The sequence below is a fragment of the Podarcis muralis genome, chromosome 5, assembly GCF_964188315.1.
Source record: "Podarcis muralis chromosome 5, rPodMur119.hap1.1, whole genome shotgun sequence".
Classification (NCBI taxonomy): domain Eukaryota; kingdom Metazoa; phylum Chordata; class Lepidosauria; order Squamata; family Lacertidae; genus Podarcis; species Podarcis muralis.
The window spans coordinates 26,357,224-26,373,574 of NC_135659.1; the positions used below are offsets into that span (position 1 = coordinate 26,357,224).

The window sequence follows — 16,351 nt, forward strand, 5'->3', positions numbered from 1 at the left end:
TGATGGGTAAGAGCAGAAATGAGAGCTTGTGACTCACAAGAAATAGCCCCACATTTTGCACGGAAAGAACATTTTCCGAAAAGGGAACCTGAGTGCACAAGGAGTTATGACAGGAATGGATTTCAGAGCATAGCTCATGTAAAGCTAATTGTTTCCAGAATGCAGGAAAATACCTACAAAGACCTTTAAGGCACATGCAAATCATTGCAGATGCAAAGCTCCAGGTGGCATGTGAGATTTTGCTGAGGGCAACTTTTGCTCGATGGAAAAAGCAGGGGGGCAGGAGGGGGGCAATGTCCCACACTCTCCAAAGTCTTGTGAGGCAAGTCCAGCCAACACTCCCACCTCTTTGTTTGGTTCTTCAAAATTGGGGGATTGAAGAGAAAGGCAGGGATTATGCAATGAATGGGTGGCATGTACAATGTGTTTGTTGTTTTCTTGTGCCCAGACAATGAAAAGTGTACAATTCCCCAAGGACATGTTTAAAACAGAAGCTCAGTGAACAGCAGCCCACCGCCGCAACACCCTCCGTTTTGCTCCAAACACATAGCTCAGGTGACACATACTGATGGGCAGGTAGCTTTCCGACTGGTGAGCCTTCAGGGGGAATCTCTTCTCCTGAACATGGTCCAAGCAGGCTGGATGGCTACCGCTTTTTTCTTTGTTTCTGTAAAGGGGAGGAACGTCACAATGTTAATTCATGTTAATTAATTTTTTGTGTGTTCTCCATTACACCTCTGCACACAGACCATACTCTTTGAGCCATGAGCTGCACATCCCTGCTTGATCTCTTCATTGCCAGGCCGCCAGGCATCTGACTCTCTCGACTGATGATCCCAAAGCACAAAACCACAAAAAAGTCTCTCCCCACCACCATTGTCTATAGACATGGTATATGTCTATAGACATTCTCACTCTGAACCCAAGCCACCCTCACAGGATTGTTCTGAGGATAAAATGGGGTGAACTTTGTGAGCAAAAGGAGTGATATTAATGAATGTGGATTTAGTTGATTTGCAATGCTTCTTAAAAGCAGTGCTAGGAACAAGGATGTCTGGATCTCTAGAACCTTAAACAGCTGGAGGATGGGGTAAAACAAGGAGATGGACTTGTAACAGCAGCACTGGGTGTGGGGGTGCCTAACCTTTCTCCCGGCAACAGAAATCACTGCCACAAAGCTACTAATAGGCTCATTCGGGTGGGGGGAAGAGATAAAAACACAGGCACCAGCCTTTTCCCCAAAACAGGGCTAATAGATGTTTTAAGAACAAAGGGTTGATAGATTTTAAAAGAGAACCAGGCAGGGAGAAAAGGCTAAAGAGCCCTTCCCAGGTAGTAGTAGCATTTATTACATTTGCATACCGGCCTATACCTGTAGATCTCAGGGCAGTTCACAACATAAAATTACAGTATTAAAAAGTATGGCTTCCCCCAGCCATTTCAGACAAACCAAGGCTGTTTTTTAGGCTTTTCTTTTTTAAAAAAAAAGTCAAGAAACCCAATCATGGATCTTCCACACGGATCCATGAGTACAGATGGGCTCCCCTTGGCAGACAGTTGCTCTTCAACATGGAGTGTGATGGGAAGGGATAGAGCTTCCTTGATCATGTATACTCTCCTCTCCTCTCTTGTATAATTAGAGCCACATTCTGATCTTCTGAGTAGGGCGTCCATCTCAAACTCTCACAGATGCTGCAAGATAGTCGTACCTTAGAAGGTTTCCTCGGGCTGAATTCTGCTCTCTGGCCTGGCGAGTGCACATATTAAGGCTCAGTCTTTTTGGAGTTTCCACTTTTCCTTCCGGAATGCTGCCCTCCCTTTGCAGGGCTGGGGAAGTGCCATATTTTTCTTCCAGACACCTCAATGGGACAGTCCTGTTGATGGGCTGAAATATAATTGCCCCGCTCTGCTTTGAGATTGGCCGGCGGTTCCCCACATAGCACCGGACCAGGCCAGGGATGCTGTCGAAACTTTCGTCCTCAAATTGGTACTGAACACGGCAGTAGGCTTCGTTGAGCCTCAAGACGGTTTTGTTGATCTTGAAGTGCTGAGAGGTGTTTTTCCATTGACAGGTAAGGACAAAATTCCCAGGGCTAGAGAGAGAGTTCCTGATCAAGAAATCTCCATCTCTCTGAACAAGGCTTTCAGACACCTTTAAGAGAAAATCAGAATGAGATTAGCCACTATTGGACGATTGTACCCTTACTTTCTTTTACTGAAAACCTCAGCGTATATATATATTGTTTAAAGTTACAATGCTTCGTTGTAATCTATCACAAAAGTTGTTGCATTTAAATAAAATAGCAAAACATTAAATATATATCCTAGAGCAGTGTTTCCCAAACTCAGTCCTCCAGCTGTTTTTGGACTACAGTTCCCATCATCCCTGACCAATGTTCTTGCCAGCTAGGGATAATGGGCATTGTAGTCCAAAAACAGCTAGAGACCCAAGTTTGGGAAACACTGTCCTAGAGTAACCATTCCCACAACCTGGTGTCCTCCAGGTGTTTCCAGATGTTCATCATCCCTGACAATTCACTCTTGAGGCTGGTGTGAGTTGTAGTCCAGCTATAGTTCTGGAATAGGATATACCACTATTCAACATAGTCAGCTAAGCCACAGGCCCTTCTCCTTTTCTGAGCTTCCCATACAGTTTTTCCATCTCAGTGATACGGAAGACTTCAACCTGGCACTCTGTCTTCTGGTATTGTGCTTAGGCTCCAATGCCTGACAAAGATAGTTCAAACTGCTACTTTTAAATTTGGACCTTGCAAAAGACTAAGATCAGCTTCGCAGCCCAAATTCTGATTAGCCTAGGAATATAAGTAGAATCCATAGGATACCCTGTCACGGTGAAGTTAAATTCCTACCCTTGTTTACATCTGGAAACAAGGCCATGGAATCCTGGCACCCCAACATTAGGAAAGGGGTTCCTCATTCACAACTCTGAATTACTGGGCACACTGAGATCTGGACTGGAACCCAAGACACCTCCATTCCTTCTTGCTAACACTGAGGCTATGGACACATTACAGGCTTAAAACACAGCTAGGTTTTTCCTTTTCTCAATTAGTATGGAAGAAATGGAGAAATGCATAAAACTGCAGTATTCCATAAGGAAAAACGGGACAGACATGGGTTGTGCACACTGCTTCCTATACCAGTGGTGGTAGTGTACTGGATGCAGAGTAAACATGAGTGTGCATGCAGCCTGAATAAGGATTGTGAATGGCTCTCTCAATAAGAACAGTTGAGTGCCATGTGGTCATGTACTGTACTCAACTGTGTACTGCTTAAGTAGTCAAAGAGTGTTTCATTAGCCTTAGCATCCCACTGATTCACTTTGTTTTCAGTTCAGATGAGGATACCTGCTGTGTTTTCAATCCACCGAACACAGCTAATTATGAAGGCTGTAGCCTGCAGGAGCCCAAACCACAATAAACCACAAACAGTTTAAGATTCCACACAACAAAACAAAGCCTTTTTTAAAGCTGCTACAAAACAAACATAAAATACGCTTCTGGGATTTTTACGGGCACACCAAACTGTAATCTGCAAAGGCAAAATAATAATAAAAATCATGACGTGATCAGAACACAAAGAGCTTTCAGCATCCCAAAGCTAAAAAGATGCAGAGCTGTGTGACTACACAATGCGGTCAAAGCCAACAGAGCTTACAGTGTCTCTCTCTTTTCAGCTAGTCTCCTATATTCCCAACATGCTACATGTCAGGGACAAAATAGGTGTGACGTTAATTGTGTGAATATAAATTAATACAGTGGTGCCTCGCAAGACAAAATTAATTTGTTCTGCGAGTTTTTTCGTCTTGTGAATTTTTCGTCTTTTGAAGCACGGTTTCCCATAGGAATGCATTGAAAACAAACTTGCAAGATGTTTTCGTCTTGCGAAGCAAGCCCATAGGGAAATCCGTCTTGCGAAGCAACTCAAAAAACCAAAAACCCTTTCGTCTTGCGAGTTTTTCGTCTTGCGAGGCATTCGTCTTGCGAGGTACCACTGTATACAATTATTTAAAAGAACCATAAACTGCTCAAGCAGCAGGAGGAACACTGATATAATGAAGGAAAGTTTAATCCTTTTTCCCTTTTCGGTGGTGCCCACTCCAAAACTGCTACAGGTGTGTGAAGAACTTTGCACTAAATACATCTGTCTGTTCCTAGCTTCAAAGATGGGATTATCTTCCTGGGATAATTCCTGTTCCTACTAAAAGACATGGATAAGTATTCTGCATCCAGGACAGTGAGGTTTCCTGCTTGCATACTGCTTAAGTGCATTAATACTAAAATATTAATGGAAATGCTATTGATTACAACAGAGATGCTTGACTTCCTTGTGGCATCAATATTTGATATTTTAAATGTTTTTCCGCCTTGAAACTATTTCTGAAATCTTAATTGTACGTGCAAGATTTGTTTCTTTGCTATACAGTCGTAACTTGGAAGTCAAACGGAATCTGTTCTGGAAGTCCGTTTGACTTCCAAAATGCTCAAAAACCAAATCGCGGCTTCTGATTGGCTGCAGGAAGTCGTGGAAGCTCCGTTGGACGTTTGGTTTCCAAAAGAATGTTTGCAAACCAGAACAATCACTTCCGGGTTTGTGGCGTTGGGGACCCAAAACGTACAAGTTACAGGGCGTTCGACAACCAGGGTATGACTGTATAGCCCAGGGGTTGTCAACATGGTCCCTACTGCCCACTAGTGGCCGTTTCAGGATTCTAGATGAGCGGTAGGGGGTTCTACGGCACAAGCTGAATCCTCCTTCCCTCGAGCACTAGTGGGCGGTAAGGAAATTCTACCATCAAGAAAGATGCATTAGGGGGCGGTAGGTATAAAAAGGTTGACTACCCCTGACATAGCCAAACCAGCGCAATAGCAAGTGGCTGTGTCAGAATAAATGCATTCTGAATCTGAGTGAGTCCTGCTGCTGCTTATCCCCAGCTGAGGGCAAAACTAGACATAATGGCCAAAAGCACCAACTGTAGCAGGCTGCATTTCACCACCTTCTCAAAATGGCTTGCTGGAACAGGGCCTTCTCGGTAATGGTGCCCACCCTGTGGAATATCCTCTCATCAGATGTCAAGGAGATATACAACTTTTAGAAGACATCTGAAGGCAGCCCTGTATAGGGAAGTTTTTAAATGTTTGATGTCTCACTGTGTTTCTATATTTTGTTGGAAGCTGTCCAGTCAGATGTGCGGGATACAAATAATAAAATTATTATTATTATTAATTATTCCTAATCTTACATAAATGCAGCTTCTTCTGCACCCACAAATGAATTCTGACACTCCCTCTTTTTTCAGTTACAAAAATGAAAAATAAAAATAAAAAGCAAGAGATAGTTAGAATGGCAACTACGGTAACGACCAGGTTTTCACCCATGAAAAAATGTGCAAATGATGGCATTTTGTATGTATTTTACTATGGTGGGATTTTTTTCTGGTAAGCACAACTTTAGAAAACTCGCAAATACAATCGGATTCACTCTGTTTTCTCTAGATTGTGCCCATTGTCATAAAGTATCCTCCACACAACCAAAACCGTAGATCGGCTAAGGTAGAACTTTTTATTTAAATTGACCCTAAAAGTGACCTCATCAACGCCTTTCTTCAGTGGTTCAATATACTGGCTTTCTTTACTGTTATCTGGCACAATTACTCATAACTCAAATTTTTTAGGGCTCTCGTCTTTTTCATCAGACAAGCTTTAGCCAATAAGCATGTACATCACATGGCCACCAGATTCTGCTATCTCTGAATGCTTTCCAGGGCTGATATCCACAGGGAGGCTCATAACTCGAGAGGTCTGCACTTTGATGACTAGCTCATGCTGTTTCAGTTGCATTAGATTAAAATAATAATGTCTGCTTTCAGACAGATGTGGAAACGCATGTAAATATGGTGAAAACCAAGAAAAAGCAATGTGTTGCTTAATGCTTTAAAATGGCCTCACATGTCCTGATTCCCAAATTATCATCATTATAACATTATTCCGTTTCCAGTAAGGATCAAGCAATTTCTGTAGCTAGAGCATACATTATGTGCTCAAAATCTTGCTAATCAGTAAACCCGATTCCTGCAATCAGGGATAAACGAAATAAATTAGAAATATCTGGCTGATTTTTACATAAATTTAGTCACATTTTCCAATAACATGGATCTCTCTTCTCCAGGATAGGACTGACAGGGAGCAAGAAAGGAACAGCAAAATTATCAAAGCTGTGAAAGCTATCAGCTTGCTTGTTTTTTTTATATAGTAAAGATTCTCAGAATAGATTGGAGTGTCAATTTCTGTGCCAGAAAGGAGACTTAGCGGTTGTTGTGGCCAACTCTCTCATAACTATATTCCCAGCTATACTTAAAGCATTGCCTGGGAGTTTATTTTAGCACTGAACCTCTGGTGATATAATTGGGTTCAAAAACTAACTAAATGACAGTTCCTGCGAGTCTCTTTAAGATAATCTTTATATTAAATAAACAAGCTGAGGGATAATTACAGGGAGAGTAATATTGGGATCTTGCAGGTTTCCTCCGTATCATTTGCGACCGCTCTAAATGGGTAGCAGGCGTGACTGAACTGGATCTAGGCTCAGAGTCAGGACGGGGATAGGTTTCTGCACTTCCCTCTATATATGCAATTCTTCCTCCCATAATAACATCCTCAGGTTTTCGCTTTTCTTTTCCATGCTCCATAAATGGTGGATTTGAACTACTGATCACAAGCGTGTTCATAATAAATTTGAACCGGTTTGCAGAAGAAGAAGAAAACCAGTGGTGGTGGTGAAAGACTTGAGATAGAATTGTGAAATACCTGGATTTAGTAAGAAAGGAAGAAAGAACAGGAAAAGAAAACAAGCTGGCAGAATTACCCAACAGAGAAACCAAAAAGGGGGACACACACCTGTCGTGGAATACGTCCATGATACCAGGCATGGCTGCGCAGATCTTCACTGCTCAACTGGAGCTCCTCTTCCAGCTCTTTCTTGAGTTTTTCTGGTGAACTCTCCATGCCCAGCCTGTCCATAACATGCTTTTCCTTGGAAAACTGCAAGAGGGAAAGAGAAAGGAGACTTGATCACCCCAGGCCTGACGGAACGCCTTATCTTGCTCCAAACTTTCATTCTGCCCCATGTGCCATGAGACTCGCAACAAGCCAATGAAATCTGCACGCCACGTTTTACAAGCCTTTGATCCCTAAGCAGTATTTGTGGAAGCTCCTGCCAGGTGAGAAGCTAGGTAATGATTACATGCTGCAAGGTGATATTGTAAAATGTCCCACCTGGATGGCTTGCGATAATAACTGGCGTGCCTGCTGAGTCATTTCTGTACCTTTGCAATAATAACGCTTTATGGAGAAAGGAATAAAAAGAAGATCCCAATTTGGGAGAGACATAATTGCTCAGTCCTCAGCCATGTGCTTTGCATGCAAGAGCTCCCCCAGGCTCAATCGCTGGCATCTCTACAGGAGGGCTGGAAAAGAGTTCCTGTCTGAAACCACTGGAGAGCTGATGTCTGTCATTGGACAATACCAGCTCAGTATAAGGCAGCGCCAGCAGACAATTCCATGTTATACACAAGTTACACATTATTGCTAAATGATTATTGCCAAAAAAGAAGAAAAATGTGCATCAAAAATTGATTCATATGACCCTGCAAAGTACACCATAATCACATTGTTTTCCTTTGTGACACCTGCAATTCCTTCAGCAACCATTTAGCTCTCTCTCCTAATCAGTTAGGCTGGTTCGGACCCCATCTGCATATAAAATAATAAATGGGCTTGGGCATATTTCTGTTACAAAGCTTAAAGTCATGTATAGCACAGGGTGTTTGTGGTTTGGCTTATTTGTGGATGATCCTTATCAGTTTTACTTCCTCCTGTGAAACTGAGCCTTGTCAATTTCACTTTCCCACTTTGGACTGCAGAAGCCAAACGGAGAAAGCTCAATTTTCCAGCAAAGGAAACTGCCTTATACCCAGTCATACTACTTGTGTGTCTACCCCAGAACTGTCTACCTTGACTCTAGAGTCTTGGGCTTATGGCTTTCCCAATTTCTTTATCTGGCAATTCCAGAGACTGAATCTGGGAATTGTACAAATAACACACTCTACATTACTGAAGGTAAATAGGTACCACTGCGGCGGGAAGGTAGAAGTGTTACCATGTGCTCTGGCTTCCTTCACGGTGTTCCATTGCGCCAAAGAGGTTTAGTCATGCTGGCCATATGACCCAGAAAGCTGTCTGTGGACAAATGCCGGCTCCCTCAACATGAAAAGCAAGATGAGTGCCGCACCCCATAGTCAACTTTGACTGGACTTAACTGTCCAGGGGTCCCTTACCTTGTCCTTTACCTACACTACTGAGCTATGGTCCATCCCTAGAGCTCACTCCAAAGTGCCCCCTTTTTTAAAAGAAAGGGGGGAACAAACAAAAGCCAGAGGGGTGTTACAGTTCTCTCTCTCCCCCCTCCACAATAATGCAGCCTCCTATCACCTATATCCTGTCCTAAGTGTAGCAGTGTTCAATATTAGGGATTATTAGGAAAGAAAACATATTTGGCTTATTGTATACATTTCTAGTCACGACATATTTTTTTATAAAAACAGTGCAGAGCAAATGGCAACCCAACGCTATCGTGTTTAGGGATTTTATTTTATTTTTAATATATAAAAAAACTACAGAGATACAAGATACAGTGGTACCTCCGGTTGCAGACAGGATCCGTTCCAGAGGTCCGGTTGGATCCCAAGGTTTCCGCAACCTGAGGACCGCTTCTGTGCATGCGTGCACGGCGAAACCTGGTAAAATACTTCCGGGTTTGTCGCGCACACACCCTGAAGTTTACGTAACCAGAGGGTTACGTAAACGGAGGTACGACTGTACAGATATATAAAACTATTTGTGGTGTGGGCACAAAGATGTTTCTCCCCCTCTCTTGGGGGTCATCCAATGAAAATGATTGGCAGAATATTCAGAATGGACTCAAGAACACACAGACAACCCATAATTCACTTACAAAATTTGTTGCCACAAAGAAATTATGTCCCTGAGCCACAGTTGTTGGGACAACACTGGGAGATGTGCTGAAAGCGGAGCAATCACACAATGCCAGTTCATTCAGTACACAACTTAGATGAGACTGTTCTCATTCACATTCTCAACACACCACCCTCACTGTGTCAAGTAGCGCGCGCTCTCTCTCTCTCTCTCTCATAATCATCTTCCCTTTCGACAGGGCTCTGGCTAAAATATCCTCACAATTCTTCTTGGCATGATGTCAGCGACCTGTCCAATGAGAGATTCTCGTCTCTGGCACTCTAATTAAGGATCAGCTGCTTTGTTCTTCACGAACACTGAATTAGGAGATGCAGGGTTAAATTAAAAGATGTGGGAGCTGAGCTTAATCCCTCATCTTTGTTCTCTCCCCTCCAGTCTATGCCTGCTCCTTTAGTTCAAACAGACAGCTCACAAGGCTTCAAGCAGCATTTTAATTAAGCCCAGCTGGCTCTCTTGCTGCTATTATTGCAGATTTTGTTTCAAAAAGAAGGTATCCGTTACAATGATTTGTCCCCTACTCAGACATATTTGCTTTCTTTTCAATCTGGACTGTTTACATTTTGCTTTGTATGCTGTGACCTGGTCCCACAACACAACCAAAAACTGAAGAAAGAGAAAGCTCTCTCATCAAATCAGTGACTTGATGCAAGAAACTGGTCCTGTGTTTCCCAAGACTCTGCTAGTCACACACAGTAAATAATAGTAAATTCCTGGGCACGCTACAGCATTATTATCACATGGTCTGATCCCTAAAGCCATTTTCACAAACAACACTTAAAAAGATTTATTTTTTTAAATGCCCATCAATTTAACAAAAAGGCCATGTGCACTCACTCCCCCCCTCCCCCAGCCTGGTCCTCTTTTCTAAAAAGAAAAACAAAATATTGCCTGTCTCTAGCCTTAAAAGGTACTTTCACACTGTCTATCACTTGTCTATACACACACACCTATATCTGTATCTATAAATCTGGGTATCTGCAGCAGCTTGCTGGTTGCTAAATAAATCCTTGCTTGCTCCTTCCAAAAACAGCAGCACGAATAAAGCAATGCAGAGTTGGAGACCCCATTGACTGTAGAACGTTACCATGCAACAACAACAGCAGAAACATTCCCCTCACAAATGGCTGTGCAAAGACCAAAGGATGCAAGTTCTCATCCTCCAATCTAGGTTTTACTATGAATGCTCTGATCTTGAGAGCTCATCCTCCATTGTATGCACTGTAGGAGGCATTTGCTACAGACTTCCTCGTTGTGCTGCTCCCTTGTGCAGCTAGTCTATTAAACTACCGGTAATTGGCCATACCGTTAAGAGGGCATTGTTCTAAGTGGAACATTGCCAAGAAGAAAGACTGTTGTTCTTAGCTGACCTTTTTAATGCGATGGGAGCCAAGGCTGGCTCTATTGTTGATTTTCCTCTTGTGTTTCGCTTTCAAAGAGCAATGCTTTAAAGTCAGGGGTCAGGGAGAGCATCACCAAATGATAGCAGTTTATATACATGTATGATGCAGGTTAGGATAAGGTTGCCAGATGTCCCCGTTTCCCGGGGACAGTCCCTGGATTTACAGCTTTCTCAGAATTCACATGTGCATAGCAATAAGTGTCCCTGGATTCATTGAAAAAAATCTGGTAACCTTAGGTTAGGCGCCTACCAGAATTTAGAAATACCATTTCACATCACTGGATATTTATTTCTACCAAGTTAACTTTGACCTGAACCACCCCCCCCCCCAAAAAAAGGGGTAGATCACTGCCAGTTTTTAATTGTGTGAGTAGATTGCAGTCTCTTGGAAGTTGGTCGTCATCATGGCTGCAGGAATAAAACGGGTCTTCCTTTTACTGACCTGATAGTAAATACATTTATTTGTACCATTTTGTTGTAAAAAAGGATTAATATTTCTCTCTACATAGTAAGAATGTAGTGCCTCATCACAATCCTGGATCTGCATGAAGTCAGGACAGTAAAAAGGAGCACAAGAGAAGGCTGGTTCCACAAGAGCAGTTGCCATGGTATAGGAACGAGAGAGAAGGGACACTGAAATGGGGGAAGTGATGGTTTAAAACAACAGCAGAAGTTTGAGCAAAGCAGAGATGGAAAGGACTGAGAGGAAAATGGAGACGACGGCCACACGGATGTTACTAGTCCAGAGATGGAAGACGACAAAGTCACTACCAGAGAAGAATGGCAAACTGGGGAGGCCTGGCCAGATGGGTGGTGTGTGTGTGTGTGTGTGTGTGTGTGTGTGTGTTTGTTTATTTATTTATTTATTTATTTATTATTTTTGTTATACTATGCCGAAATGGCAAAACTGACCAGAAAGCTCAGGAACCAAAAATACCAAAACTTTTATAAAGAATGGGAAAAATTTCTAACTTATCCAGGAGACCACTGTAAGCAGATGAAAACATTAGCAGGATTACAACACTTGTAATGTTGCAAATATTATGGACAAAATGGAGTGACATAAAATATGGATTACTGAATAATATGGAGTTGAATGGGTTGACAATAGGACCCATGGAGGGCAACGTGGGAAGTCCAGAGATTCGGATGAATCTCTAAATATGGATATGCATTTTGTATTGTTATAATTTTATACTTGTAAAACCAAATAAAAATTATCAGTAAAAAAAAAAAGGGACAGAGGAAAATGGTGGGTAAGTGCTATGGAATATTTGAGTGCTTTGCATCCTTCTTCTCTCACACATAAGGCGGCTGAGGAACGGAAGCAGGAGAAGCTTGGGTGAAGTGAGAAGGGAAAGACACTGAAAGGGAGAACAGCAGAGGTTGAGTAAAGCTGAAAGTTCACATCATATTGAGCTGATAATGTTGTTTCCTCTCCAACATTCACATTATAATCTGTGGTGCAGAGACAATAAAGCTGAAGGTACAATTCTCAACAGTTCCCTTCTCTTCCTCTCTCCCCTCCCTTTTCAGTCTTGTGTAAATCATGCCCATATTACACATTACTGTACATTACATGCATTCACATTACATTGCGTATACAAGTTTTACCCTCAAGAAAGGAATCAGCCAGGTAAGCAATTGAATCAGCCTCGAACCAGAAAGTGAGCCTGCTCTAAATGTCAGAGCTCAGCCTTGGAAAATCTGAAATGATGGGAAAGTGCTCCTATACAAGGCAGCTTAAACCCAGGCACCTCTCGCTTTTTAAATAAAACACTCCAATCTCATAACACTCCAATCACAAAACAAATACTCCAATCTCACAACAAGTTTCTTCACCCCACCCCCAAATTATGAATTCCGTCTCCCAGATTTAGAAAGTCTCCAGATTGCCATTATTTTTCAGGAGGGATTCATACAGATACCAAAACATGAACAAAGGGTTGCACAATTTAAGTGCATTAAAGCACTCCAGTGGCCTACCCCAACAAATCCACTTAAAAACAAAAGGCAAACAAACAAAAACCAAGCAACCCAGCCAGATGTGCGGGGTATAAATGATGGTGGTCGTGAAAGTGTTATGAAAGTGGCAAGGAAATGCACTGTGGGGTGGATGGATGATTAATGGGAACCCGTGTAAATGCCCTGTAAGCAAATCAGGACAAATGCAGAACGAATGGCCACTGGTGTATGATCACCCTGTAAACAAAACAGAACAAATGCTCAATAAAGACCAGCCATTGTACAACCAAGCAAATCAGGAATTGATGCTGAATAAAATCTGGAGGAGCCCTTCACTGAAAATAATCATTTTATTTTGGGTTTGTTTTTTCTCACAACAACAACAAAGCCCCTTCAACAGCATCAACTCCTGGTGAAATAAAAGAAAACAAGATTTTGTTTTTGTACATAATCTCTAGTCTCTCTCTCCTCATTAGGGGAATGCATTAGCAATCTTCTCCATCTCTTTCATAAAGTATTATTTACGTCTAGCGTACCTAAAAGTTAATGTGGCTTCCTGCTCTCTATGATTAAAAAAAAAAGGAAACCTGAAACCCTGATGAGATTTTGAGTAAGCTGTTTGTGCAACGTTTTGATGTCCTCTGCCTTCCTAGTAGGCTATCAGCCTTTCCTGCTGCTATGCATAGAGCACTGCCGGGATACACTGAAATTAACCCCAGGAGCTGCCAGTCAAGGGCTTCTCACTTATGACAGGAAAGACCTCCGTGAGCAGATTTCACATTTATGATGAGACAGAATGCAGCATATTTAGAATACTCTCTGAATCTACCTAAACTACAGATCCTACAGATGCCCACTTAGGAACGGCTTGCAGTAAAAAGTAGCAAAATACAGAAGGCAAGTAGGCCAAGGAGCCTATTATAATTTAAATTGCAAAATACAAGAAGAAACTGAGCATACTATAAGGTTGATGGGGCTGCCCTAAAAGCTGCTCCAGAAGCTGAAGCATGAGCCTATTGTGCTCATCTTATCGTGCTCTTAAAGCAGTTGCATTGGCTGTTAGTAAACTAACACACATGGTTTTAGTCTTGTCCTATAATGTCCTAAACAACCTGAGACCAGAATACCTGAAAGAGTATCTTCTCGCTTACTGCCCCCCATGACTGCTACAATCAGCTGATAAGGCTCTCCTGTACTGCTGTCTGTGGAAGTGTGATTGACATCAACCAAGCAGAAGGGCCTTTGCTGTGGTGGCTCCCTTATTGAGGAAACATTTCCCCTCAGAGCTTAAGCAACTGCCCACAATGATAATGTTTATGCACCTTCTAAACACACCTCTGTCCTCCCAAGCAAAGTCACCATACTTTTAAACTCTTCCTTGAGTTCTAAGGGTTTTTTAGCTGTTGTTATTTTAATGTTAGATATGTATTTTAAAATTGATGTACACTACCTCATGATTAATGTGTGAGGCGGTACAGAAATGTTTTCATAAATAAGCAGCAAAAAAAAAAACCCCAACCCCAAATAAGGGTAGTCCAAATGACAGCTCATGCCCACAAGAGAGACACAAACAGCAACCTGCTTACTACAGGTCATTCCCCTTTGTACCATAACTGCTGCACTGTCTCTGCACAGACAAGAATATAAAATGATGTCACATAATTATGAATATTCATTTGGAATCCACCCTGACTGTTGTGCTGCCAACTTCTAAGAGAGATGGGAAAGAATTTGTGGTAGAGGCTCATGAGATCAAGAGCAAGACCTTAGAGGATTAAAGACAAAGCTTTGGGAGGGTAAAGGGGTGGAGCTCATGGTACAAACATGATGCTCATCTAAGGCAGAGGGCAGCCAATGTGGCACCTTCTAGGAGTTACTGGATTATAGCTCCAAATATCCCTGACCACTAGCGAACAGGGGTGGGCTGATGAGAGTTGAAGGCCACACCACCTTGAAGGCATGTTGGGTATCGCTCATCTGAGGTGCATGGCTATTCCATATGCTTTCAAAGTCCCCTGCTACCATGCAATAGGGCCTAGCAATATTGGTTGGGCATGTAGAAAATAAAAAGCTATCCCTTGCAATCTTATTGGACTACAGTGGTACCTTGGGTTAAGTACTTAATTCGTTCCGGAGGTCCGTACTTAACCTGAAACTGTTCTTAACCTGAAGCACCACTTTAGCTAATGGGGCCTCCTGCTGCTGCCACACCACCGGAGCACAATTTCTGTTCTTAACCTGAAGCACTATTTCTGGGTTAGCGGAGTCTGTAACCTGAAGCATATGTAACCTGAAGCGTATGTAACCCGAGGTACCACCGTATAACATTTCCTCAGCATCAAAGTTTATACTTCCAAGGCGGAAAAGGCCTGCAGGGCAGGGATCAGGTCTTCTAGGGCTCACAACCAATCATAATATACAAAACTATCTAAGCTCCACAGCATCCATCAAGCTTCACAACTATATTCTTAGCGTGCTTCTATTTAAACTAATGTACTGGCTCTGGTCAGAGCTAAGATCCTGCCTTACAATCTTGTCAGCACAGATCTAGCTGAGATTCCTGCATTGCAGGGGTTGGACTCGATGACCCTTGGGTCCCTTCAAACTCATATGATTCTGTTATCCATTTCAACTTATATCCTCAGAGAGCAAAAGTTAAGTTGCCATCTCTGGTCCTCTTTTTCTATGCTTACAAATGCTTTAAAATAGAACTTTATTGAACATGAAGCAGCAGAGATCTCAAAAGTTCTGCAGTGCATAACCAGCCTATTTTGAAGAGCTGGGAGCCTCTCAAATAGAATCTTATTTCTGAACAGGACCAGATGGATTTCTATATAAAAATAATGCCCCCCCTCCATCCTGTTTCCCCAGAGGACATGTGGATTGGGTCAATGGAATGTTACCATGACAACATGCTGCATGATTTTAGGTATTAGGCCATTGTGCCAAGATAAAGAACGTAGTCAAGAACTGTAGCTCTAATTCTACTTTGATAATGAACACTAAGCCTCAAAATTCACATGGAAGTTTTTATACCAGCCAGACTAAAATAATGGCTTTTACAACCTTAATCATGACCTTAAAACCCCTCCTTAAGCGGCGTGTTTGAACCAGAAGCTTTCTTTCCATTTGTTCTTACATCACCCCGCAGTAAATTCCTAAGTTGCTCTTCTGAGAATTGCAGTCTACTCCACAAAGAGAAGCATAGGGGACTCCTTGTGAGTAAATGCCTTCCGAGACAAGTTGACATGCTGGCTTTAACAGCTGCATGCACAGCAAAAACTCAACATGTTTTCCTCAACATCAAAATATAGTAGCTTGCATGGGCATAGTCAGGATTTTTGTTGGGAAGGGCAGGCCTTTGGGGGGGGGGCAGAGCCTCAGCTATGTAGTTGGATTGATTTTGATTGATTGGGGGGGGCAGCTGCCCCTTCCTGCCCCCCGTGGCAGGAGTAGCTTGGTGCAGATGAGAGATTAGCAGGACCAGCCCAATCATCAGCCCAAGCTACAGGGAACCAGGCAGAGGGCCTTCTCGGTAGTGGCGCCCTCCCTGCGGAACGCCCTCCCACCAGATGTCAAAGAGAACAACAACTACCAGACTTTTAGAAGACATCTGAAGGCAGCCCTGTTTAGGGAAGCTTTTAATGTTTGATGTATTACAGTATTTTAATATTTTTTTTTGGAAGACGCTTGGAGTGGCTGGGGAAATTATTATTATTATTATTATTATTATTATTATTATTATTATTATTATTATTATTAATGGCAGTTACCTCAGGAGGCTGATAGCAGGGGCAGCAAACAGTGGTGAAATAATAATGTGCTGGGTGGTTTGCCCTGCACCCCCTAAACTACCCAGCTGCCCTGAGGTGTGGTCTAAGATTCTGCCCCATTACCAGTGTTGAAGTAAAGT

At 42.4% G+C, this 16,351-nt stretch overlaps 1 protein-coding gene across 3 annotated transcripts in view; it reads right to left on the reverse strand.

Annotated features, from left to right (window-relative positions):
• Window positions 1–16,351, reverse strand: part of BCAR3 (BCAR3 adaptor protein, NSP family member) — an 84,367-nt gene that overhangs the window by 14,834 nt on the left and 53,182 nt on the right. For all 3 annotated transcript variants that reach the window (XM_028732701.2, XM_028732703.2, XM_077928448.1), the window contains 3 exons: window positions 6,918–7,061; window positions 1,710–2,152; window positions 567–667 (listed from right to left, as the gene is read on the reverse strand). In XM_028732701.2, coding sequence (XP_028588534.2) covers window positions 567–667; window positions 1,710–2,152; window positions 6,918–7,061 — 688 coding nt within the window. The remainder of the gene's footprint in view (window positions 1–566; window positions 668–1,709; window positions 2,153–6,917; window positions 7,062–16,351) is intronic.